This window comes from Petaurus breviceps, unplaced genomic scaffold (assembly GCF_028583685.1).
Source record: "Petaurus breviceps papuanus isolate PSGF00001 unplaced genomic scaffold, PetGlider_PUasm1.0 90865, whole genome shotgun sequence".
Classification (NCBI taxonomy): Eukaryota; Metazoa; Chordata; class Mammalia; order Diprotodontia; family Petauridae; genus Petaurus; species Petaurus breviceps.
In genome coordinates, this window is record NW_027187367.1 from 13,741,922 (window position 1) to 13,768,973 (window position 27,052).

The 27,052-nt window shown below is 37.1% G+C and overlaps 1 protein-coding gene across 4 annotated transcripts in view; it reads left to right on the forward strand.

The window, feature by feature from the left end:
- The window catches only part of ZFAND3 (zinc finger AN1-type containing 3), a 398,518-nt gene that overhangs the window by 283,135 nt on the left and 88,331 nt on the right, over positions 1 to 27,052 (forward strand). For all 4 annotated transcript variants that reach the window (XM_069073603.1, XM_069073600.1, XM_069073601.1 and 1 more), the window contains 2 exons: positions 120 to 302; positions 16,527 to 16,592. In XM_069073603.1, the coding sequence (XP_068929704.1) occupies positions 120 to 302; positions 16,527 to 16,592 (249 nt within the window). The remainder of the gene's footprint in view (positions 1 to 119; positions 303 to 16,526; positions 16,593 to 27,052) is intronic.

Consider the following 27,052-nt stretch of genomic DNA (forward strand, 5'->3'; position numbering starts at 1 on the left):
TGGACATACTTTATTCCACGTCTGTTAGCCATAATCTCTCTAACAAGAGGAGGAAGGTGCAATCCATTGATCCTCTGAATTGATGCCATTTTCTCAACTTCTTCTTTTTCTCCATTTAGATTTTCAGAAGAAACAACCAGATGATGACTCCACTCCTAGTACAAGCAACAGCCAAGCAGATTTGTTTTCCGGAGAAATGAACAATGACAACAGCAATACCTCTTTAACTACACCGACTGTTAACTCCAACCAGCAACAGCTTTCGACAGAATTGAATGTAATTTCCACAGGCAAAGAGGAGTGTAAGTCCCTACCCTATGAAGTTGGAGAATGGTGGAGATAGCCTATGACCACTACTTTTTCTCTTTTGATACCTAGGTCCAACTTGAAATACATTAACTCTTTGATTGAAGAGAAAGTAGAACAAGTAACCTAGTCCAAGAAATCTGGCAATTATAAAGGAGCTGAGAGACTGAGGTTAAAGAGGGTTAGGAGTAGATGAGGACCTTCTCTCCACCAGTGCAGGTGGTACCTTGTAGTCTTAGAGTTTCCCAGAACACCGAGAAGTTAAGAGACCTGAACCAGGGTCTTCCTGGCTATCTTAAAGAATATCTCTCTGGGTTGAAGAAGGCAAGTTAAAGAAGAGTTTGTATTTGTTGTTATGGTTGTATTTAATGTAAAGCAGAGCTGAGCATGCGTTTCTAGACCTACCCTAAAGAAAAAGCCAATAAAGAGGGAAATGTTGACAGTTTGTGTGTGAGAAAAATGTACCTTCATGTAGTGGGAAGAACCCTTGACCTATTTGTCAAGAGATAAAGGTTTGATTACTACTTCTGTCTTTTAACTATGTGACCACAGGGAGTTCTCTTCATCTCTGAGCCCTCAGTCTTCTTATCTACAAAATAGGAATAAGGCTTAGAGTTGCTTCTTTAGGGCTGCTGTGAGGCTCAAATGAAATAGTGGATGTAAAGCATTTGGTAAACTTTAAAGCCATATGTAAACGTGAGCTCTCATTGTAAGGATTTGCAATCATTGGGGCCTCCTGGAGGAGGTTTAGAAGGAGCCTGTGGAGTACAAATGGAGGAGTTATACAGGTGAGAAAAAGACATTAGGGAAGAAGGAAACAACAAAAATTAGGTTTACTACCTCTCCTACCTACAGAATTTTTACTGAAAGCTTATGGTTTGCAGAGTTGTAGAGTTGGTTCTTAACCCAGCTCCATGGAAGGAAGTAACCAAATTGTTCTTAAAATATTCCAATGAGATGTTTGGAAAAGGGAATTGTCTGATCACTTTCAGTCATGAGTGGGTAGCATTTATTTTTGTCTCATTTTCTGAAAAGCTAGTTAAGCATTTATTTGGAATATTAAGTACTGTCAGTAAAGACTTTTTAGAGTATTTGGAATATTGGGTGCTTTAAGACTACTGAAATCATCTTATAGGTAAGACAAGCACAGTGCGGAAACAGCCACCAGGAATACTAAAATGGATGTGAACACTAAAAAAAATGTTATGGAAAAATTTATTAATTTTTTGTTATTAAAGTTTAATTTGAAAATGCTGCTTTGGACCATCCTCATTAACATACTTCATCACAGTACCTGGCACATAGTAGGGGCTTAATAGTAGGTTTGTTCACAGTGGGCAAAATTGAATTAATTTGAGCAATGAAATTTATTGTTGTTTCTCTAGGACCGATTTTCTGATTGTGCCATCTCATTCTTTACAGGATCTCTCTCTTGAAAAAGATTGAGGAAACTAGGTGGCACAGTAGGATGAGCACTAGTCCTGGAGTCAGGAAGACCAGAGTTCAAATGTGGCCTCGACTAGCTCTGTAACCCTAGACAAGTCAGTTGACTTCTGCCTCAGTTTTCTCATCTGTAAAATGAGGTTAATAATAGCACCTGCCTCCCAGGGTTGTTGAGGGGATCAGATGAGATAATAATTATAAAGTACCCAGCACAGTTTCTGGAACATAGTAAATACTATATAAATGGTGGTGATGGTTACATTATAGCTTGTCCTTGGCAGGTTCTTCCTTAGGTCTTGGACATTGTGTTGGGTTTCACTGACTAGCAGTCTTTTCAGTTCTGTGTAACAAACCTAGATCTTTCTCCTGGAAAATTAGCATTGTTGCCATTGAACTAAACCAGATTTTGTTCTCTTACTGATGTTGAAATTCAAGACAAGTAAATGAGAAACATGTCAAATTCCTGAACTTTCAGAAATGAAACCAGTTTTTTCTCTTTAGGGTAAACTTTCAGATAGAGTCTGCCCAATTCAAGGGACCAAATATTTGGTAAATGGTGTAGCCTTTTGTAGTGGAGCATTTAGGAAATATTGCCTTTTTTTATAAATAAAAATTCATTATAACTTCCTGCTGGGCTGGCTCTAAGTGAAATATAGTGGTGAGATTTATTTACAGTTCTCTCTGTGTCCCTTTCTTCCCTTCTCTCTAATGAAGCTCAAAGCATCATACCGTTTATCAGAGATAATTATACAACAGATGGAGCTTTTTTGATATATAATAGTCTCAAAGTGGAAAATTCTTTCCCATAATGAAGAATGCCCAAGCTCAAAATGTCTCTTTTGATTTTAATTTAAAGGTGTTTTTTCCAGTACATTTATTTATCTTGTTGCTAGTTCTGTAAAGCATACTGCTTTCATTAGACCCATGTTCTAAGAAGATTGATATTTTCAGTACAGTATGATGATGTACAGCTGCATGCTGCATTGAATAGAATGACTGTAATTCAGAGAGAATCAATGTATGAGACCATTAAGTTAATCCCTGTCAAAGTGTAAAAGGACTAAAGCATTCAGCATGTTTTCTTACAAGAATTATTCAGGATAAAGTATTTCTTTTGCAATCCTTCTTCTATAATGCTAACTGGATTGGAACTTGTTTAAATGTTCCGGTTTTCATCTTAAGATACATGTGGTCAAAATAGAAACTGTGTTAAGACTTTGAATTAAAATTGGCACATTGAGGCACCTTTCCATAGATACCTGAAATCAGCTTATAATCATGATATTTTGCCAGAGGTTTATTAATCTGTGATACTAGAAAGATATAAATTTTTTTTTCATCATGGGAGGATTTTCATTTTCTAAGTAATTTTTATTTTTCTTGTTTAGTATTATTATCTCCATTTCTTGTAAGTCCAGATTTGAACAGGTGTCTCCAAACTAGTATTCAGGATGTGGTAGAGTTTCTGATGGATATCAGTATGATATGATTGTTTTAAAAAACAGACTTTAATAGAAGTATTATTTATATATAAAGTAAACTTTACATGTTTGGAGCTAGGGAAGGAAGAGGTTTAAGGTTCCCAGTTTTCTAGAGTAAAGGCAGTCTGAGGTATAAGGTGCTAAACCACCCTTTCTGTGTGGATAAGGTGGGATGGTTGTTTCCCAAAAGATCCTGTGTGCTGGGAAGGTTCCCACAAGGCCAGAGAGCAATAATAATGGCATTTAGTAAATTACATCTATAGACACAAATCTTGTTCTTTAGTATGTCAACCACTATATTCACTTGCCCTAAACCTGTGAGGTTTGGATAGCAGGAACAGATATATCTCTCATACCCTCATTCCCACTTAAAACACTTAGGACAACAGGATTTAGAACTGAAAAGACACATTTGAGATCATTTCATCTAGCCCTCTTCTTTTTGGGGGTCCAGAGACACAAAGTATAACTGTCCAAGGTTACCGTGGTGGTAACCAGTAGAGTTGAAATTCAAATCCAGATTCTCTAATTGCAAATGTAATATTCTGTTATACCACACTGCTTCTCTGTTTTGTCACATATGTGTCTTCCCTCAAGTTAGAAAGAAGAATAAATTTAGTTCCAAAACAGTAAGGTGAAACTTTTTATCTTGCTTAAGAATATTCTCTACCTTCCTACTGCCAAGAGGATATTAAGACACCTCACTTTGGCACTGCAGCAGCCTACATATCTGAGTCCCCTGTATTTAAACACCCCAACATGAAAACTTGAGTGAACCTGGCTAATCTTTTTATCATCCCTAGAATAAGCTACTTCTTCTGAACCTTTGCTCATTTTGTTTTCCCATGACTAGAATAGGCCCCACTCCTCTGCCTTCCTGTTTCTAACCTTCATTTGCCCATCTCAGGTTTATCAAGCCCATACTGACCTTTCATTTCTGTAAATTCTTAGAATACTGCTTTTCTGTACCACTAATTTTGAAGGGAGAAACAAGCCCCCTGTGTATCAGCCATTGTGCAAAGGCATTATCTCCTTTGATCTAATCGCTAATTTTGACTTTTAATTATACATTTTCTTATATATATTTTGTTTCTGCTATGAGACTGTAATCTCCTTGTGGACAGAGGCTCTATCTTGTGCTTGTTTGGTATCTCCTCATATACTTAGGACTGGATTAGGAGTTGTTTCCTCACAGGAACAACTTTGAGAACCACTTCCAAAACAGATTATTAAGGATATGGTTTGTAATCACTTTGAAAAGGTGCTTGCTAAGTAGATTAAGAAGAAGCCATGCCAGATTAATCTTTTTTTCTTTTCTGATAGGTATACTAGAACTGCTGTGGTAACGTTATGTATGTATAATGTATCTAGAGGGCACTTTACAAAGTTTCTCCCCATATCTTTGTGAAAAGAGCATATAGTACACTTAAAGAGAATTCAAAACTGGTTGACTAATGGGACCCAAAGATAGCAGATAGTTTTGGATTCCTGTTCCATCATCTACATATCTTCTATGCCTGTACTGATAAAAATAATGATCTTCCTTAACAGAACAGGGGAGAGTATTCCACCACAGATGTCTTTCCACGCTATCAACCCATCTCTGGTAGATTGCTCTCTACCTTGTTCTCCTCAACATTTTCATCAATAATATGAGTTCAGTTATAGAATCATGTTTATTAGATTTGTGGATGATGGAATTTGAATCCAAAATCATTTCTGTAGCCTGAAACAATAGGGTGAAGCTATTAGGATTAAATTTACTAGTAATATCCATAAAGGCTTGCACTTGGGTTAAAAATATAAAATGTACAAGTATGAGATGAGAGAGTAGGGGGATACTGTAGTCAGTTCACATGAAAAAGACCTGCAAGTTCCCACAGCATTGTGGAATGGCAGCTAAGATTTGTAGGGTTCTTAACTTTAATGATCTTACACTGCAGTGTACACACACACACACACACACACACACACACACACACACAGCCAGTGCAAAGGTGTTTATAGTATCATTCTGCTCTGTCCCCATTGTTCCTCATCTAGGTGCCAGTTTTGGACGTTGTGTTTTAGAAGGGACACTGATAAGCAAGAATATGTTTAAAGGAGGTTGATCAAGATGATGAGGGGAATAGAAACCATGCCATGTGAGAACAGACTAAAATACATAGGTAGGTGTCAAGGAGAAGAAAAGCCTTAGGAAAGGACATGATAACTGACAGCTCTGAAGTATTTGAAAGGTTTTCCTGTAGAAGAGGGATTAGACTTGTTTTACTTGATGCCTAGGAGAATGTGGAATGATGAGTTAAGCAGATTTCACCTCAGCCTATGTTAAAACTATGTTAAAGTAATTCCAGCTTTCCAGAAGTAGAATAGGCTATTTTTGTGGAAATGTGAATCCCCTTTTATTGGAGGTTTTCAAGAAAAGGTCAGATGGCCACTTGTTTGAGATTTTTTAGATGGAATTGTGACTTAGGTAGGAGCTCGGACTAGCTTGCCTGTGTGGTCTCTCATAACTCTGTGTTTCAGTGACTTCTGGTGTTTTATTTGAGATTTTGATAAAGAGCATCTCTCTCCATTTTTTGCTCAAGTTGCTCTTGCTCAAGCATCAAGCCTGTGTCCCCAGTCCTCTGTTTGGTACTGTAGTCCTGACAGCTAAAGAATGTAGTCATTTCTCTACAGAATTTTGAGATTAAGTATTTGACTTGAATCAGTTCTTCATTTTCCAATGACAGAAGTCTTGAATTTAGAGTGGCATCTCTTTCTTACCCTTGCACATGACTGCCTGCCTGGAGCAGCCAGCTGAGCAAATCCCAGTTCTTTTGCCATCTGGGTTCCTTCTGGAACAACTAAAGACTAGTTCATTTTTGCTGCAGATATGCAAGGTTGACCTGAAGAGTATGCAAACATATATGACATGACTTCATGAAGACTTATTTTAGAATTACTTATTTAAGTTTTTGCTAGATCTCCTTTGAAAGATATTACCCATAAATTATTATGCAGGCTTAGTATTTGAAATAAGTTGAGACTTCTTCAGCTTTATTCCCCCCAAGAAGATATTCTTTATGTGCTGATTTTAAAAGATGCTCTTTGTTTTGCTGTGAAAGTAAAGGTCACAGTGAACAATCATACTTAACGTAACTTCAGCCCTTCCCCCCTCTCATTTTGGGCTGTCTTATTGTTTACCTTTTACATAGATAGTGAAACATTCACATTGTGCCTGTTTTAAACAGATTCTAAACTTTAATGTGACAGAAATGCCAGGCTAGAAACAGACTAGACTCTCATCGCAGAATCTTGTTTGTTTGTTTTTAAAGCATTACTCCTTTTGCTTTACATGGACTTATTTTAATTATTGTATAAATGCCTTCCCCTGACAACAATGGTGTATGGCACCAAAAAGGGAATAGAATGGAATGGTTCCTGGAATTTGTGAGCATGGATTTCATCAACAAGGCCCCCCCTTCATTTTTATTAATTATGAAGATAATGCTCTGAGTTAGATGGAATAGTGATATCTATTTTCTACTCTTTAGTGTGTATTTTCAGTTAGTTATTTTTTTGAGGGGGATGGGGAGCAAGGTAAAAAGTAAAAAAATCTATAAAGTGCCTAAGTACCTAATATATGATATTTTCTAAGATTAGTGCCAGAGCAAGGCTTTTGTAGTGACATCTCTCATTGCTTTCAGCTGATGTACAACAGCTGTTTTGTAGAAGATATAGGGAATACTTCATTCAAAATTCATTTTAAAAAATCTTTCTAATGATATCTGGGGTCTGAATAGAAGGTAGTCTTTTCTATATTTCTCTGAAGTCTCCTTTGAAAGGCATGCACAAAGCCCCTTCCCATTCAGAAGAAGGGCATTGCAGTCCTTTCTCAGCAACGGATATGGACTGGAATTCTGAGGATATTGAAGTGCCTGAGTGTACTCTGCCTTTGATTGGGTCAGAAGATAAAAACTTCTTCAGCATTGATAGGCTTCTATTGATGTTGCTGTGAGAACCATTTTTGTGTTTCTGGAAAAATCCAAACATGGGAATCTTAGTTTCCTCTAAAGTAAATATCTAAATCTAACAGAACAGCTATGGAAATTAATGAAGTGATAACCAGATACTTTACTATAATGATAAGATTATTGGAAAATATAATTAACCAGTTTGTATTCTGACCCTCCAAAATAAACATTTTTTTTTCAGTTTTGAACCACTAGATGGTAGCACACGTTGTGTTTCACTTAGCCTTGCAAGACTTAATCATATTTGGGGGTTTTTAATTTTATGTGTTCTGTTTCTATATATGAAAATCCTTTGGAACTCCCTCAATAACTTTAACAATCTTAAGATAATTTAGTAATTAAAGTTACTCTTAGTATAGAATAACTTGAGTAATGAATCTTAATATGGCGATAGGTTTTACTTGGGCAGCATCAAATGAAAAATCATTCAGACATTCACAAAAGTTTGAAGTTGATGATGCTGTCTAAAATGAAAAGGGAAAAAATAATTCCTTAGACCTCTTGGGTTTTCATTGAAGCAAGTGTTGATGTTTTCATTCTTCCTTCCACAAATAAGAGATTTTGGTTGCACTGTTTTGGAAGGATGACTTCCAAGTTTGTCCATTATTCGCTTTGGCTACTTCTTGAGTGAAAGGAAAAACAGTTTCATCAAGAGAGTTAGCAAGTGTCACTGGCCATCTTTGCCATTTGCAATGACAGTTACCTAACCTATGTCAGAAACATGACCAACTATTTATATTAATCACTATACTACTTCTTCAGAAAAAGTTTTTTATATCTTTAGTTTTCATTTCCAGATATTCCTTGCCCTTCCTCTACTAAGAGGCTATCATGTGTAACAAAGAATGAGAGGAAAAAGCATAGTTCAGCAAAATTAACCAATAAATCAACCAAGTCTGATTTTTTATGCAGTATTCTCCATCCAGAGATTTTTTTTCTTCTCTTCTTCAGAGCCAGCCTTAGTCGTTATAAATAGATATTATTCAGTTTCATTTGGTTTTCTGTTCTTTGAATTTACATTGTAGTCATTGAATCATTTCACTTCTAAATGACAATATGATCCTGGTAACTGCTCTTGACTTCTGAGGTATTAGCTGTACAAGTTATGGACTGGATCATTAGCATTCCATTCCCACTATTCACTAATCTATGGAGAATGACTTCCAGAGTGAATTACTTAGAGTGGTGACAGCCAAAGGAGACTCACGTAGACACTTATTCCTTAACAAATCTTCCCATGCTGGACAAATTGAAAAGATGGCCAGCTTCATTTTACAACCCACTACTTATATAACTTCTTTGGTAATAGGGAGAAACCTAGGGAACTTTATTTTCTTCCCCTGGGAAGAGTAGAATTACTGGGGTACACAGGGGAGAGGGAGGAGTTGCTTAGCAATGTATTTGGTGAATAAAATAAAAGCATTTTGAAGAGAAACACACTTGTGTGCAAGGTAGTCACCACAGGGCAAATTCTGACTCACAGATCATTTCTTCCTGATATCATGGGGTGAGTTGGGATTAGAATTCTACCTGAGTAAATTCTTGACATTGTATTTGTTTGTCTAGTCTATTTCAAATAATAACTTTTGCAAATAGTTTAATTCTGAGTTTTTTATTTGATGGAAAAGAAAGACTTAACTCTGTGGAATTCTTGAATTCCTCCTCATTATATCTTTTTGTATTCCTACTTTTAATCGATGATTCATTTCAAACTCGATTACATTGACAGATTAGGTGTGTACTCTCTGATTAAAGCAGTTCTTGAATTGCAGTTTGGGGATGTGATTGGAAGTAGGAGGAGCATTTTTCCCTGAATTACTCCCAATCTCTTCCTTGCTCACATTTATTTGCTCCTTGATAATCCAATCAATGTTAAATCCTAAAATGGTTGGTGTCTTAAATATTTTTGAAGAAAATGTCATTGATAAAGAAATGATTAGATGTTTCCTAGATTTTCAAAAAGGTGTGTTAAACTCTTTAACAGAATCAGATGAGAATGAATGGTAAGTAACTGTACTAGAAAGATTTTTTTTTTTCCAAGAAACTTTGTCAAGAACTTTCCTGATTAAATAATTCTTTATCTTTGAATGCTGGGGAAGAGTTGTACCTTTAAAATCTGCTATCCAAATCTCCCTTTAAGAAAATGTCTTTGAAGGTATTTGGAGATAGAAAGGTAAACATAGTACAGATTATGTTGAAGTGGAATTGACAGACTACTTACAAGGGGATGATGCATTTCTAATTAGTCCACAGTGCCTTTAGTTGGAAATTAATTAGGCCGTGTTATGTAAATGTCATGTTAATTAAACAAGAATATTGAAGTGTAATAAATCTGCAAAAGGAATGGCTATTTTTGTGTATTAATGTTTTACAGAGTTACTGGAGACCGGCAGTAAAATGTTTGATTATTGAGCTACAGGCAATTTTTAGCTGACTGACTGCTTGACAATCCATTGTTCCTAATTGATGTCTTTAGTGCACAGTGTTATAGCCGCCCAGGAGGGCCAGTGAGGGCCAAAAATAACCATACTTGGCAGCTTCATTAACAAATTGTCTGAGTAGGGTTTGGGTATGCATTTTCAAGGTTAAAGGACAATACTCCTTCTCTGTGGGATGAGTTCTTAGTTTTTGTGTGACTAAAACACTTGCTGGACAGTATTACTGTTGCTATCTGGAGCACTTCCTCTTTAAGCAACAAACTTCTTTTAGGTTATGCTAGCAAAGGGATATCTGTGGTTCTTGATGCAGACAGTATATCTGTAGGATGGTAGGAATGAAAATTTTAAATATCTGCCTATTTTGACTTGATGTGAGTGTTGATATTTAATGGAATGTTTTTATTTAACCTTCCCTTTTTAAGGTTTGCTATGCACTGAATATGCTGATTTGACCTCTGCTGTTATCTTCTTTAGGATTGAAATTAGAACTGTTTGTGCAGTGAAATGCTATCCAGTTGCACAAGATCTATACTTGTTAGGGGAACACAACAAAAGAATTCAGCTTCATAATTATTGTGTGAAATTGCAAATGGAATCTATAGTGGCACTGCATTATGCATGACAACTTTAATACAAGAACAAAAAGCAACCCTACAAGAGAGTGCATAGGGTATTCAAACTTAACTGATTATAAAGCTCATACACTATACATTATTTGCATGCAAATTTCAAAGTTTAAATAGTTGAAACTTGACTTATCACACAAAAGTAAAATACTTTTACCTTCTGCCAGATAGTAGCTTTCTATTGAATATCTCCTGGACGTTCAGAAACAGGAAAACTTACCAAGTATTTCATCTGCTTGACAGAAAAAAAAATGCAAGAATCTATCATTATGATTGGCTGAGAATTAACTCTGCTACAGTTGACCTTACTGTCACTACCTGCCTTAGTTTTCTCTTATCTCCCAGGAGGTTTATCATTGTGAAGACAGAGATTTTTAATAAAAATTTAAGTGAGATAATATTGTTAAAATCTCGATGGACTCTAATGATATCTGGGGCCTAATTTCTACAGCACTCACCCTGATTAAAATCATGGCCTCACATATATAAATGATTCAATGTTCTAAAAAAGCACATCCTATACTCAGAGCCCTGGCCCTAAAAGCATAGGAGAGCTGAAAAGGGAACCTTAGAAGATGCCTACTTCAGACCCTTCATTTTACAGATGGAGAAAGTAAGATAAAGTACCTTTTCTAAGAAAGAGCCATATTTTGAGCCCAGGTCCTTATGTGAAGTCCAGCACTGTTTCCACTTACACCAAACTGACTCTCCAGTATACCTAATCTCCTTATAAATTAGTATTCAGGGCGACTTACTATGTAGAGTGGTTACAAAACTAGGTAAAACCCACTAATGAGGAAATGGAGTTTTCAGAGAAGTTGCTTTCAAAACATCTCATAGGCCTTTTTTTCAAGTCCTGTTGTGGTTCAAGAGAATTCCTGAGATGAGAAAATCCCGGTGGACCTGTGTCAGAGTCTCAGTTTTGAATAAATGTCCTCTGGTGATGATACAGGCCCTTAGCCTTCAACCTCTTACTAATCATTTCCTACTTAGTAAGCCATTTTGCTAGAACCACATAACCACTTTTCATATTTCTTATTGTGAATAGTTTGAAAGGCATCCCTTCAGATTTCTCTTGTCTTAATTTTTTTCTCTTTAATAACCTTGACTTTATGCTAATTGTTTAAAGGCAGATAAAATCATAATTTTCTATAGCATCTAGGTTGATTTGGGGGAAGGGAAATCTTATATGACAACATAGTAATAAATTCACTGTCCCTGTTCACTAGAGAACCCTGTTCCCATTTTGGATTATGGGGCACTTCATAGTAAGAGTGAACTAGACTGGACTTAATGCCAGTCTTTCTGTGTGTAATATCGTCCAGTTATCAAAGCTGGGGTGCATTATTACTGCCAGTTATACTTGCTATCAGTTTGTCTTGGCTCAGCTGTGGTTTTATGTATACTTTAGTGTACATTGAATTGGGTTGTTAGTTTAACCAGATCTCTGGAGAACTCTTTCATGACTATGCATCTTGAGATATGCCGGGTAGCCTCAAAGTTATTTGTGTGTCATCGTACAGAAATCCAGTCTATGGGGGGGGGGGGGGGAGAAAAATAGTGGTAAATACTCTCATCCAGAATTAAACCAAGATTCTAATAATTACCATTTATAGTTACGAATTTATAGCATTTATAATTATGAACAGTTAATGTAGTACTTTGTACTGGTTAACTCAGTTGTCCTAGCCAAATTCTTTCAGCAGTTTTTGTTTTGGCTTCCTTGAGCTTAAGCAATTTTATCAGGATGCATTATTTTCCTACCTACATGAAATTCTGGTAGTTTAAGGGATTATTCATTCCTGTGCTTTGCATGGGCATTTTATTACAATGGCTAGATACTGATGGGGGAGGTGGTAAAGAACATACTATCAGACTAGTAAAAGGATGTTCATACTGGTACTCAAAGATTGTTAAGAGTGTATACACTTTGTAGGGAGCAAGATTTAAAGTGGCAGATCTGATGAAAGTCATATACGTTTACAGCAGCCAGACTCCACAGAGCTCTTTCTGAGCTTTAGCTCCATCAGTTTACATAACAGAGTGGAGTAATTAAAAGGACCCAAACATGTACTCCACTCATTCTTCTCTAGCCTTCCCATTACCAGCCTCCTAGGAAAGAATGCTTATAGAGAAACCTAGAAACTAGTATTTTGGAGTGATTGCCCTTGATGGTAAGGGAAAGCACCAAGAGAATGAAATTTTTTCATTCTTTTCATTTCCTTGTCCCTTTCATAAGTTATAGGAATTTCACAATAACTATATTATAATTTCTCATTGGTGCCTTTAGTATTTCATTATCTGTAAAAATAATGGAATAGACAGGAGGATCCCATCTCATTTATTTATTTATTCATTTATTTATTTATTTTTGCTTTTGGGAGAGGGGAAGGTAGGGCAATCGGGGTTAAGTGACTTGCCCAAGGTCACACAGCTAGTTTTGTGTTCAGTGTTTGAGGCCAGCTTTGAACTCATGTCCAGCCACCCCCATCTCTATTATTCCGTAACAGCAAATGTCAAAATTTTTTTATCTCAGGATCCCTTTGCACTCTTAAAAACTGTTGAGGAGGGGCAGCTAGGTGGTGCAGTGAATAGAGCACCGGCCCTGAAGTCAGGAAGACATGAGTTCAAATCAGGTCTCATTCACTTCTCTCTCTCACACACACACACACACACACACACACACACACACACACACAAAACTAGCCATGTGACCTTGGGCAAGTCACTTGGTTAACCAATTGCCCTCCAAAAAGCAAAAAAAAAAAAAAATTGTTGATGAGCCTGGAGAGCTCTTAACACAGATTATATCCAAGAGTATTCTAGAAAGTTTATTGTTAAATTTTCAGTGTGAGCATTTATGTGAGCTAGTAGTTAGGTGACCCAGTGAATCAAGAAAGCACTGGACCTAGAGTGAAGAAGACCTGTGTTTAGATGCAGCATCAGTCACTTACTAGCTGGGTGACCTGAGGAAGCCACTTAACCTCTGTTTGCTTCATTTCATAAACTGTAAAGGGGGGGGGGGGTAATAATGGCACCTACATCCCAAGGTTGTTTTCAGGATCAAATGAGATAAAATATGTAAATCATTTAGCACAATTCTTGCCAGGTAGTAGATATTTTATAAAAGCTAGCCGTGATGATGGTGGTGGTGGTAGAGGAGGAGGAAGAGGAGGAAATGTAGCAGAAATCTTTTCCTAAGAATTCTGTGGGAGTATTTTCACCTAATATGTCTACCCTGCTCTTTCCTGTTCAGGTGAACCATACCACTTTATCAGATTATCATATTTTCCCCCCATAGAGACTTCTGTAATAACTCCAGCCAATGGCCTGCCTGGTCATTAGTAACCCTTTTCCTTGAAAGTTTATGTTTTGCCATCTGAATGTAGTCAGTTTAGCACATTATTATACAGGGTGTCCAAAAGTCTTAGGTTTGAAGCCTTAATTTTTTTAATAGCTTAAAACTGTACTAAGACTTTCAGGGACACCATATATGATGTCTTTTGTTTTCTAATGGGTCTGTTTCATCTCCACAACAAACTTCTTGAGTGCAGGGAAAAATTTTTTTTAAATTCTTGCAGTATTTAGAACCATGCTAGGCAAATAATAGAAGCCTAGTAAACACCAGGTGAACTGGCTTAGATAATTTTCCACCACTGTTTTTCCTCCCTTCTCCTTTACTGAATCCTGCATCCTCTGAAGGATGTTGCTGTTGTAGTATTCATACTGTGAGCTTCTTGTTAAAGACCTAGCGAGATAGAGTATGAAGGTATGATAAGTTCTAAGACTCTTGACCTCTCTTCCATGCTTCAGTGGGGAGCAAGGAGAAGACATGATTTATAGCAGCTAAGTGTCTTTCTTTCCCCCACCTAACCTGGAGTCCAGAAATTGTATAGTTAAAAGTTGACTGTGTCTTAGTGAACAGAAGGCTAATGTGCATAAGAGGGAAGTGACCTCTGTAGTATGTACCTTGATGGCAGGGACTGTTCTATTTTTTTCTTTGTATCTCCATTTCCTGGCATAGTGCCTAGTACACCGGCACTTAATAATTGCTTGGTTTTGTTTGGTTGGGCTAGCTATTTCAGATTTACAAAATTGAATCAATTCTTCTCTAGCCTTGCTCACTGATTCTGACCCTATTTGTTTAGAAGTATATTTTGTAAAGAGGCATGCTGGAGTGTCCAAAAACTTGAACCTCAAAATCAGAAAATTTTTGAGCTGGAAATTATCTCACTCATACTACTCATATGTTTGTTGACAGGTGAAGAAATGGAGGCTTAGAATCTTGTCTAAAATTGTAACTGTGGAGCAGTTATTGCCACATTTAGGTCTTTTCCAGTGTTTTATTGGGAAATTAATAGTACAATATCTTAATATCATGAAAGCATCTACTGAAAAATGAATCCGGTTAATTTTTGGTTTGTAAATCTTAGACTAGTGACTTCATCACTCTGGTCTTCACTTTCTTCATCTGTAAAATGAATGAATAAGTTTTTCTAATTGACCTCTAACAGCATTTTCAGTTCTAAAAATTATCTCTTTCTTTGAATATGAAATTTCCCATTGACCTAACATTATACTTATTGCAGTTAAATAAAATATTCTTCACCAGTCAATGTAGTTCTCTTTTTGTACCATTAAGACAGTACTCAACTAGTTTGCCATTCTTTAGAGAATTTCTCTTTTAAACTAAGCCTGATCATTCATAATTGTTTGATGAGAAGGAGAATGGCATATAGAATTGAGAACTGGTCTTGTAGAAGACCTCGGTTTAAGTCCTGCCTCTGAGACATAATCAGCCATGTGACTGTGGACAGGTCATTTAAACTCTAAGTCCCTGAGGCACCTCTTTGAGACTAAATTTTGTATCTCCATCAGTGAAGACTCCAAAACAGAATGTTCCTTACATCATTAAAATGATTGATCTGCACCCCTTCCCTCTCTCAGGCCTAAGAAATGGCACCTTTGCTCATTGTTCTGGGAGTAAACTTACTGCCCTCAGATATGCCCATTCTTTTCTAGACTTGAACGTTTCCATTCAAGATTTTTAATTTTTTGCCTTACTATAGATTAAAAAAAAACTCAACATGTCTAAAACTGAGTTCATTATCTTATCTTTTCCCCCAAACCCTCCTCTCTTTCAAATTTCTGTATTACTGTCTAGGTTACCACCATCTTTCTAGTCATCTAGGCTTTCAGCCTAGGTGTCATCCTCAGTTCCTTGCTCTCTCACACATCTAGTCTGTTGCTAAGTCTTGTCAATTTTAACTTTATAACACCTTTCCTCTGACACTGCCAACACCATAGTGCAGGCCCTCTTCACCTCATGCCTAGTCTATTGAAATAACTGGTTGGTCTCTCTGCCTCAAGACTAACCATTCCAGTTTATCCTCTAGTCAGCTATCAAATTGATCTTTCTGAAGCACCAATTTGACCATGTCATACCCCACTACAGCTCCCAGTCAGTAAACTCCAATGATTCCCTGTTATCCCCAGGATCAAATATAAAATCCTATTTGGTGTTCAAAGCCCTTCATAACCTGGTCCCTTCCTACCTTTCCAGTCTTTAAGTTACACTTTCTCCTCTAACACTCCCCCACATATTCTGCCATGTACTGATACTGGTCTCCTTGCTTGTTACTCATCTAAATCACTCCATCATCAGACTCTTCATTTTCACTGGCTGTCCTCCATGCCTGGAATTCTCTCCCTCCTCATCTCTTCTTCCTTGGCTTCTTTCAAGTCCTGGCTAAAATCCTTCCTTCAACCAGACTTTTTTGATCCCCCTTAATATTAGTTCCCTCCTTCTCTTTCTTATCTTCTGTGTATCCTGTATATAGTTTGGATTATACATAGTCATTTGCATTTTTTCTCTCCATTTATGCCGTGAGCTGCTTGAGAGCAAGGACTCTCCCTTTTGCTTTTCTTTTTAAGCATTGGGGAACACAGCACAGTGCTTGGGTGTGTATTAGGTGCTTATTGACCAACGATACTGAATTCTGACTAATGAGTATGGTATTGTATGGAACAAGTATAGGGCTGTGTACTTAAGAGCCAAACCAAACATATTTTCATAGCTCCCTTAGCATGTTAAATATATGGAAAATCGGGTCCTACATATCCCCAGGTATGTCACCATTGCATTTGCCCTGCTTCCAGACATGCAGGCTTATAGAGACTGCTACTTGACTGATATTACTGCCTTTTTGTTTCTAGGTGGGCCATGCACAGATATAGCTCATGTCTCATTAATCACGCCAACCAAAAGATCCTGTGGCACAGGTACGTACCTCATTCCTTCATTTCTAAATTCTTTCCATTGCCTAGATACTGAATTGCATTTGGTTTACTTGCCAACATTTTGTCTTTCTTTTTTCTTTGATTTTTGAAATGACATGAAAGTGGCAATAAAAAGATCAGAGTGTTGTTCATGGGGTCAGATTGGTTTACCTGATAAATAGCTCACATTTATGAAATACCGTATAGCTCCAAAGTGCTTTCTTCATAACTCCATAGAGCAAATAATGCAGATATTATCATCTCCATATTTTTTTTCTTTTTGGGGAGTGGTTGGGGTTAAGCAACTTGCCCAAAGTCACATGGCTAATAAGTGTTAAGTGTCTGAGGCCGGATTTGAACTCATGTCCTCCTGACTTCAGGGCTGGTGCTCTATTCACTGCACCACCTAGCCGCCCCTCCTCTCTTTTAAATGAGGAAATTGAGGCCCTGGAGTAGGTTTAAGTGACTTGCCTGAGATCAGACTGTTGTCCTGAAAGGCACCTTGGAGTAGTTGACAGAGTGCTGAATTTGGAATAAGGAGGCCTGAGTTTAAATCCTGCCTCTGACACTTAACCTGTGTGGACATGGAGTCGTAGGAGCAGAGAAATCTCTCAGCCATTCTACGCTCCAAGCAATTTTCTCTGACTATAAATTGCAAAGAATATTTTCATCTGCGTTGGTAGATGAAATTCCTTCCCAGGAACTGCCAACACCAATATCATCACAGGTCCAGTAAAAAGAGGGACAGCTTTTAGCACGGACCTCACAAGGTGAAGAGGTAATAATAATGTACGTAGAGTACTTGGAAAACCTTAAAGCATCATGTAAATATTAGCTCTTATTAAGAATCAGAGCTGATGTTTAAACCGCAAGTATGTTTGAACCCTCTATGGTGTTTATTTTCTGATGGTCCCAGAACAGGAAGTAGAGTTTGACTTCATGGAGATGAATGCATGCATATATTCACTTCTTGGTTTCCTCTCAGGTGGCCTCTATGTAAAGAATGTTGCACAGGCATGAAGCTTAGAGGAAAACACTGATCCTTGCCTGGTATTTAATGTGTTGCTAATTTTTCTCAGCAGAGAGAAAACCTCATGAAGATCTTTTATATAAAGAATGGGTGCCAAAGAGTGAGGGAGATTGTGGTGCATTTAATAAGTATTTTGACCTGACTGTTGTAGTATAATAGTTCTTTTCAATCACTCATTCTCATACCATTTTGTGATTTCTTATTCTTTTCCCACTCTCAGAAACTTGGAAACATCCTTGTGCATTTGTGGCATTTTTATTAAACATGAAGTCATGAATCCTGTAGCTTTCCAAAGAGTGGAAATAATGCCTAATGCTCTCTTCCTCTATAGCTTAATTTATTTTAAACAGTGTTTCCCATTTCTAATAAGCCTGCCTGCTATTTAAAATATCTCACAGATTGTATTTGAAAGAGTCAAAATAATTACATTGTTCTTCCAAAGGTCACAGTCAAGGTATTTTTCATAGTTGTCAAAATCTTTTCTTTAAAGCTCTCTATCAGAAATTGCAAGAGCCATGCTAACTTAAAAAAAAAAATCAATTACATGAAAGATTTTTTTGTGGGGGGAAGTAGGTGTTTGATTTAGAAACACCACTTTGTCTACCTCAGAATTTTAGAGCAGTCACCTGTCTTAGTTTTATTTCAAAATACCCTCTGCAATACTCCTTATAAGGAATTTAGTAGTTTATTTTTGGTTAAGGTCAGCTTAATTTCCCTCACAGCTGGTCAGTTTTATGGAGTTGTATATGAGATCAGCGACAGTACTATTCTGTTCTAGTTCTATACTTTCTAGAGAGGGGCAGGGATGCACAGTGCCCTGGAAAAAGACAAATTGTGTCTTGGTCACAACAAACAGGAAAAGAAAGACATATCCACCCAATCTTGCATAATAGGAGGATGGTATCAGAAGCCATTTTTCTGCTCCTTTGACTGCATGTTCTGTGAACAGAGGACCCTATGGATTAGGTGCCAACATCAACTAGTTAATTTGCCATTCCATGATGAGGAAATTTCTAGCTTCAGTTCCCCTTTTCTCTATGAAGAGCTGCTGAGACTGAAATCTTTCCCTTCTCTTCTCTGTCCTCATACTTGATTTCCTAGTCATCCTAGTCACCCTACAGTTCAGGTTTTCTTTTGCCCCATTCCATCTTGCCTTTAGAAATTCTTATTTTGTTGTTACAAACTTCCTTTTATCCCTAGACCTCTTAATACTTTCACCATATTCTGGCAGTAGAAATCCTGGCTCCTCTACAGGGTGGTATCTCTGGCCACCTTCTCCAGGACTGACTCCTCCTTTAGGCTTCTTGAATTAGTGGATCAAGAGGAAGAAGAGGAGCACTCTTTGTGGCCACCCCCTGCAACATCTCCGTTCCTTATTGCAATCTTCTGCTGACCTTCACTTTTGTGGGGTAATTCTCAAGGATATACTGTCTGGTTCACACTTTTCATTTCTACCCTATCCCCTACTCGCCTGCTTGCTGAGATCAACACATATGGCAGTGTCCCCTTGAACCACCTGGTCCCCTTGCTCATCAGCCTCCTAAACTCTTGTGAACTCCTTTTTTGTTTTATATCAGCCACACAGGAGTTTGATCATAACCTGGTCTGATTGTCACTTGTCATGGTTCTGCTGGAACTTTGAATTTCCTATCTCTGACCAGAACCTTCTTTCTCTCAAACCCCAGCCCCAAGTCATCTATATTGTCTTCCTTTATTGCTACTGAATCTTTCTGGTCAACTTCATGGAACTGTGCTGAGTAGGTTCACAAATTTTTTATCTAATCTCCTCTGGATCTGTGCTACATAGCCATCATTGTATTCTTCTCTTATGATTTTCCTACAACATTATCTACAATATCTATTCTGAACTTGATTCTTCATCTCATTAGACAACCAAGGCCATCTCTTCCCTCTTCCTCAACAAAGAATCTTGATTCCTGCTTTACTGAGAAAATCGAGGTCATTAAACTTTTGTTTTCCTCCATACCACACCTCAAAACCTGAGACTAACCTTGTGTTCTCAGTCTCATCCCTTTCCATTTCCTCTTGGAATGTGCTGCCTTGATTATTCCCTCTTTCTTTTATTTCAGATCTTACCTTATCTGTAGGCTTCTCTGCTGCATATAAACATACCCAAATTATTCCCATTCTTTTAAAAATAAAATCCGCTTGCCTTAGCCATTCCATAACACTGTTGTCATAAAATCCCTTCTCTTTTCATAGCCAAACACCTAGAAAACATTGTCTGTTCTCAGTATCTCCATTTCTCTGACTCCTTGTTTTCATCTCCTTGTGATCTGGCTTCCAATCTCATTGACTTACCGAAACTGCTCTCTTAAGGTTTCCTGTAATCTCTTAACTGCAAAATGTAATCTTTTCTCAGTCTTCATCCTTCTTGAGCTTCCAGCAATGTTGACCACTTTCTGCCCTGGATACCCTGTCCTCTCTGGGTTTTTTTTTTAACACAGCTATTGCTGGTTGTTTTCTTACCTATATGAGCTTATTTATATCATACTTCTTTGCTAGATTATCTATCATCTGTGCCCCACCCCTATCCATGGGTATCACCTTACACTGTCCTGGGCTCTCTTCTGGTTTAATGATCCTGTCAATTCCCATAGGGTCAATTCTCATGTCTATACAAATGAGTCCCAAATCTACATATCCAAGCTTTAATTTCTCTGCTGAGCTCCAGTCTCCACATCACCACAGAACTTACTATCTCTGCTAAAACTTTTCTTTCTTTCTAATGTCACTGTTTTTGGTGAGGGCACCACTTTATCCTGCCAAACATCCAGGTTTGCAACCTCGGGGTCTTCCTCAACCCTTTCTTACCCCCTCAAACTCCACTGCTACCCCTGCATCCATTCAGCTGCCAAAGTTTCTCAACTCTGCCTCCACAACATCTCTCACATCCAAACCATTTTTTTTTTAATTCACATGGCCACCCCCCCCTTTTTCTTGTCTCACTGTTGGAATAGTCTTCTAATTGGTGTTCTGTCATCAGGCTTTATCTTCTCCAATCCATTCTACATGCCAAACTAATATACCTAAAACACAGATCTAACCACATCACTTAGCTGAAGAAACTTTAATGGCTCCCTGTTGCTGATAGAGCAAAATACTAACCTCTCTGTTACATTCAAAACCCTTCAGTATGACTTCAGATCTGCCTTTTTAGAATAATTCTACATCTTCCCCTTCACATGCTTTATGTTGCAGCTAAACTGGTCTACTTGCTATTTCATACATGATACTCTTGCTTCCATGCATTTGTAGGTGTCATCCGAACCTAGAACACTCTTCTTCCTCATTTCCACTTCTTGAAAGCTGTAGCACCTTTCCAGACTTACCTCAAGTGTCATTTTGTACATAGGGCCTCTCCCCAGGCTCTGTGCCCTTCCTTTACCTAAGATTGCTTTGTTTATATTTGATATTTCTTTTATATTTACTTAATGACCATGTTGTTTGCCAGAAGGAGGAATATTTAGATTTTGGGGACAATGTCTGTTTCGTTTTTATCTTTGTGGCCCTTCTCCTCCCATTTCTTCCCCCATAATCTAATATATAAGAAGTGCTTGTTGAATTTGCATAGAGATATGTGTACAGTAGTTGCTTATTTAATGGTAGGGAACCACAATGACTTGTGTCTACAGTTAAAGGGAAAAATGAGAGAAAATAACCACTTTCATTAATTTAGTGAGTAATTGTTTCCTCCACTATATTGCACTTGGCCTTTATAAGTCTTTGAAAATTAAAGAGGAACAGGTTTGAACAGTGACAGTTTTCCCCAGTCTTCATTTAGCTTAAGATAGTTGTCCATCTGCTTGAAAATTCTTGCCTTGGATAGGAATTATAGTGGTGTTTAGGTCAGCTACGAAAGACTTTGAAGGAGGATTGCAACTTTTTACTTGGAATTTTTAGAAAGTTATCATTTTTGACCTTCCTTTCTTTTCTAGCCTAGTTAGACAGGTGTAATGCTAAGACGATAACCCCAGTCTCAGATAATGATTATTATAATCGTTGGAGACAGAACTCTTGCATTTAAGTTGATGAATTTAATTATTTGCTTTGAAGCCTGTAGATTGTCTTCTCCTTTTGAGTCTTGTTACAGAAGTGGATAGACTGAGTCTTTGCAAACACTCAACGGTTTCTAAGGGGCATTTCTAAGCATTTTCCTTTTTAAAAAAAAAATTTATTGACAAAAACTTTTCTTAACATTTTCTATGTATTTCCTCATTGTATTTATTTAATGGTTTCTGACACTTGGTGAATTAAGTTGCTTTCTACTTAATCTTCAACTTTTTTTATTATGGTGATTCATGTATTATAGGGGCTTAGTAGACTTTTGAGTATGAAATGAGACCCTTTTGTTTTGAGCAATCATGAGATTTTCTTCCCACAAAACTATTTAATTGTTTAAAATTTTGATACTATTTGTCATTATATCATAGTCATTTCAAACCTTTGCCCTTTATATTGAACATTCCTTATGGTGACTATATCTGACTATGTATATAGTAGTAGTACCCTGCTTCTCTGCACTGTGTTGGACGTGGTGGAAATACTTTATCTGTTCTTGGGGACCTTCACTATTTTGTTTTGTTTTTCAGTTCCTAAGAGTTCCTTTCATTGATCTTTTATTTTATGTTGTAGTCATTGTATATATTCTCTTGGTTTTGCCTATTTTGTTTTCCATCATTTCTGTGAATTCCTCTTATTCATCACATCTGATTTCAAAGTAAATTCTATTACATTATATACCATAGTATTTTGGTCCATTCCCCAATTAATAGACATCTACTTTGTTTCCAGTTCTCTGTCACCACATAGAGTGCTACCATGAATGTTTTGGTATGTATTATGTATTGGACCTTTGTTTCTGTCTTTGACTCTCTTGAGGAATGCCAAATGGTGGGGTTTCTGGGGGCAATAATATGGAGAGACAGCAATAAACTAAAAGTATCAATATGACATTTTTGTGCTGAGAGAGTGGGATACCAAATAATTCAGCATGTAAATTTGTCTTTTTCATCTCAGGTGACTTCTTTGGTCAGATAGTAATCATAGTGGTATCAATACTTGTAATACTTCCATGCACTTGTGATTAGGATTGGTAGGGGGAGCTCATTTGAACAATTTTAGAACAAGTGTGAGGCTTAGTAGATAAAAGTTACAAAAATCAGCTGCAACTTCAGATTGCCAACACAGAGGGAGTAATTTGCTTTTTAAAATAATTTTCAAAGCCCCTACATATATTTAGTCAGGAAGGAGTCAAAGTATTACCAAATCAAAAACTAACTTTTCTTTTTTTAAGAATATGAGAGTCAAAGACTATCACAACTTGAAATTACTGGAGAAAGATCACATTTTTTAGAAAGTGCTCACAATGTTTTGCACAACTCTGTTAATTCTTACAGATTTTTATTGACTTCCAAATATTCAGTAAAGGAAAGAGAATGCTGACCTTACCATGGTTTCTTTCTTTGAACTCCTTTATTTCCATGTTGTACCTTAGTCAAGGTATTATTATTTAAGGCAATCTATGTAGGATAGAAACCCCTCATTTATTAGTTTGTTGTTGATGAGATCTATGTTTATTTAACTTACGTTGAGGATTTGAAGGTCAGAGAAAAAGTATCTTGTCTTATCTAGCTTGGATACATTCTCTCTAGCAATGCCCTTAAAAAATGGGACAGAGAATCTCATTCATTTCTATGGCTGTCTGTACTAGTGTTTGCTATGTTCTCATACAAATGGAGGCATTCACTGCATCCTGCAAAGTACACAGGGCTGAGTAAATAGAGGGAGTGACCTTTGGTGTGTACCAAGGAGAGAAATTGCTCCCTAGTCTACCACTCTTATCCCGTAATACAGAGCTTTGTTTTGCCATTATATTTTATAGTCCTTTTTGAAACACTTAAAGACTTTATTTCAAGACAGAACTAAAATGATCAGAGGAAAAAGTTGTTTGCAGACTTGACTTCGACTTGACAGAATTCAGTTTCACTATATGTTTTTCATGTTCATTTTTATATTCCTGTATATAGTTACTGTTGTCATATTTTAATTAAGCTTCATATTATAAGTGCTGTGTAGATATTAAAATGTGATCATAAATATCCAAGTCACAAATTAAATCACCATCTATAGTGCCATTAGAGAGTTGCAGTATGGCTGGAGGTTAAGACAACTGGACACCAAGACAGTTTTTATTGTTCTAGAAGTTATCTTCTTGTTCTTATTTGGAATCCGTCACCAGACACTGTTTTCAATATTCTTCATGTCCATTAACTGATACATTTTTGTACCAAAATGTGTGCTTTTTCTTTTTATGTTGCCTGGTTTCCTCTTAGTGTGACAGACACTGACGGGAACCAGGATGGTTCTGTATTATTGATTGTTTCCTAAGCCTTTCTTCATGCCATTCTTCAGCAGTGTGCCAGTGGGACCCTGTTGGACTCACAAAGATGAATGAAGAAATCCCCTTCACCTGGGAGTTGAGAAGATTGACGTGCTTGCTAGATGCTTTCCAGATCAGTGTTCAGGAGCCAGTTAGAGGGAAATATTGCATTGCTGTGCTGTTTGTTGCCAAGGGGTTTATATAGGATCTTTTACATTGAATTAGAAGGGTTTGGGTATTAAATCAAAGGTGTCCCTATAAAATTTTATAAATACCTACAGTAACCAGCCTTCTCTCTGATAGAGTAAGTTTTTGTGGTAACAGTTTAGCTCTCACAATAATTCCTAGAATGGAAAGATAGTGACAGTAGACTAAGGAACTTCAAGGTTCCCACTTTTTCCGGTGCTTTGTTGAACTTTTGGTGTGAGTTCAGCTGTGTAAGATGCATGCATTTATATCCTCCCCTTTTCCTTCTCCCAGGTGTAGTTTTCCCCTCAGGTCTGCAGTATCAGCATTTGAGACAGAAAATTAGAAATTTGACCTACTTATGTAATATGCAAGTTCCCATCAGGAGAATATTAGGAAAGACATAAACCTTTCATTTTTATTAGCACTTAATGTAACCATCGAAGAAAGATCAAAACAGTAAATCTGTCAAGGCAAGAAAAAAAGTATTAAAAAGGGGTTTACCTTCTGTACTTTTTAGCCTGGGTCCTAAAGACTTGATCTGATTCTTTTAGGTATGGATGTTTAGGTTTTTAAATTTAGTAAGTGTGCTGGACAAGAATGCAAAGAACAGTAGGGCCTGAATGTCTCTATTCTAAAATATGCCCTGAACTAGTTTGACAAAAATAAGCAATTCCCACAGTAAGATTGTGATGATGTCCTATATGTGCCATTTGTGTGAGTAGTGAGTGAGTGACTGGTTAGAAAGTCTAGTGGTGGCAACATCTGCTTCCTATTAGTTTACTTTCTCAGTTGTTGTTTTTAATCCATCTGCCTGCCTGAATTTCTTTTTTGTTGAAAGATTAAAATTAGGGGGATTGAGTCATTATAAGAAGATGACTTGATAGAAATACTTAATATATAAAGTAAATGGGTTTAACAATTCTTCTTATAATGTTGAGATTTCAAGAAAGGTCGGGGGGGGGGGAACTTGATATTTTTAGTTATACCAATGAATAAAAATGAGAGCCGTCCTTATTTTCTGTTTTTGATCTTCCTCTTAGTCTGGAGATCCATAACATTAACAGACCTTCATGTGTTCAGATGCCAATGTAAATTTGCTCCTGTGAGCCAGATTCTCCTCCTTTTATGGAAAAGTTTAATATTTAAGTGTATATAAAGCTGGAATATAGGTCTTATGAAGAGAATTTTGGTATTTAAAGAACTATAGGATAAAGGCAAAAAGAGGTTTGTGGCTATGGGAGTAGAAGAAGGGAGGCTTTGGTATTAGGTTGCTGAAGTGGTATGCTTTGTGAGAATACAGTTTACTTGGTTCTTTGATGCAACTACAACTAAAATCTGCTTTTATAGCCATTTATTTTTATCATAATAAGAAGGAAAAGTCATGCTCTATCATTAATTAGATAGTCTGTTGCTCTTTCGAGACAAAATATTTGAGTTAACACTGTTAAAAAGATTATCAGGGGAATTTTAAAACTTTTCTATGACATTTCTGAGAGGGTTTTGGATTTTTTTGTTTTGTTTTATTTTGTTCTTTTGTTTTTGAATTTTTTGGGTTTGGGAGAGATTTTTGCGTGTGGTTACTTTAGTTGGCCTTTCTTTTGTCGTCTTCCTGTTGGAGGGCAGTGTGATAGAAACACAACCTTCCCAAAGCTGCAGGAAGAATGTGGTGATAGAACAGCCCCAACGCTGCATTATAAATCATCCAAGCCTTGTGATGATACTGCCCATTAAAGAGATTTTTTTTTCTCCTACTCAGTTCTCGGCTATACTAATAGAACAGCGCATCAAGCAAGGCTGTAAATAAAAGTTATTACCTAATAGGTGGGTGCTGAAGTGGAACGGACGGGAGCTGAGGCATGGAGGCCTTATTACTGCTCATCAGCAATTATAAACAGGATAAAGTGTCTGGGACTTGCGCTGATGCAGCGAGGGCTAATAGAGGCTGGAGGACGACACTGTGCCATGATAGGGTGATGTATGGTGATGGGTTTTTACTGCCTCATCTTGTAGCTTGTTTCTAAGATGAGTTGTGTTATCCATTTTCCTCACTCAGACATCTATCTGAAGAGACAGTTCCATTGCCTTTACTGCCAGCAGGTGGGCCAGTATTCATACCTCATATACCTGTATCCATTTCCAAGATACTGTTCTCTGGAGAGGCCTTCAAAAATATTTTACAATTATAGCCAATTAAAAGACATAAACTTATTGTAATGTTATGCATCTGATACTTGGAAACCTGCTATTGTGGTTCTAAATCATGGCTTCAGAAATTGTTGCCTGTGTAGAATGCACAGAGCCAGCTCAGGCTTTATAGATGTCAGTCAAAGACATAACCCTGCAAGAGGTAACACAGTAATGTACCAAAGTTTATACTGATAAAAAAAGACAAGGTAAATACACAGACAAAGGCACTGCTCCCAACTATAGAGATAATAAATGTAAGTGTTTGGAGAAGAAGAATGGGAAGGGTGGATTATTAGACTCATTAGAAACAAATAATACATATAATAGTGGATTTTTTTCTTTTTAGAAAGACTTTGGGGGCAGCCAGGTAGCACAGCAAGTAAGACTACTAGCTCCAGTGTTGGGATGACCTGGAGATCGAATCCCGGGCTCAGACACTCAGCACCGCACCCAGAAATAACTGGCTGTGTAACTTTGAGCAAGTTACTTAACCACGATTGCTTAAAAAAAAAAAAAGAAAGAAAGACTTCGGGAAATGTTTGGCATTTAGTCACTTTAGGTGATTAGAAGGATTGATCTAGCCCATTTTGATGTATTAAAATGTAGAGAAAACTTAACGCTAGGACTATGCCAATAGCATTTACCACTGAATTG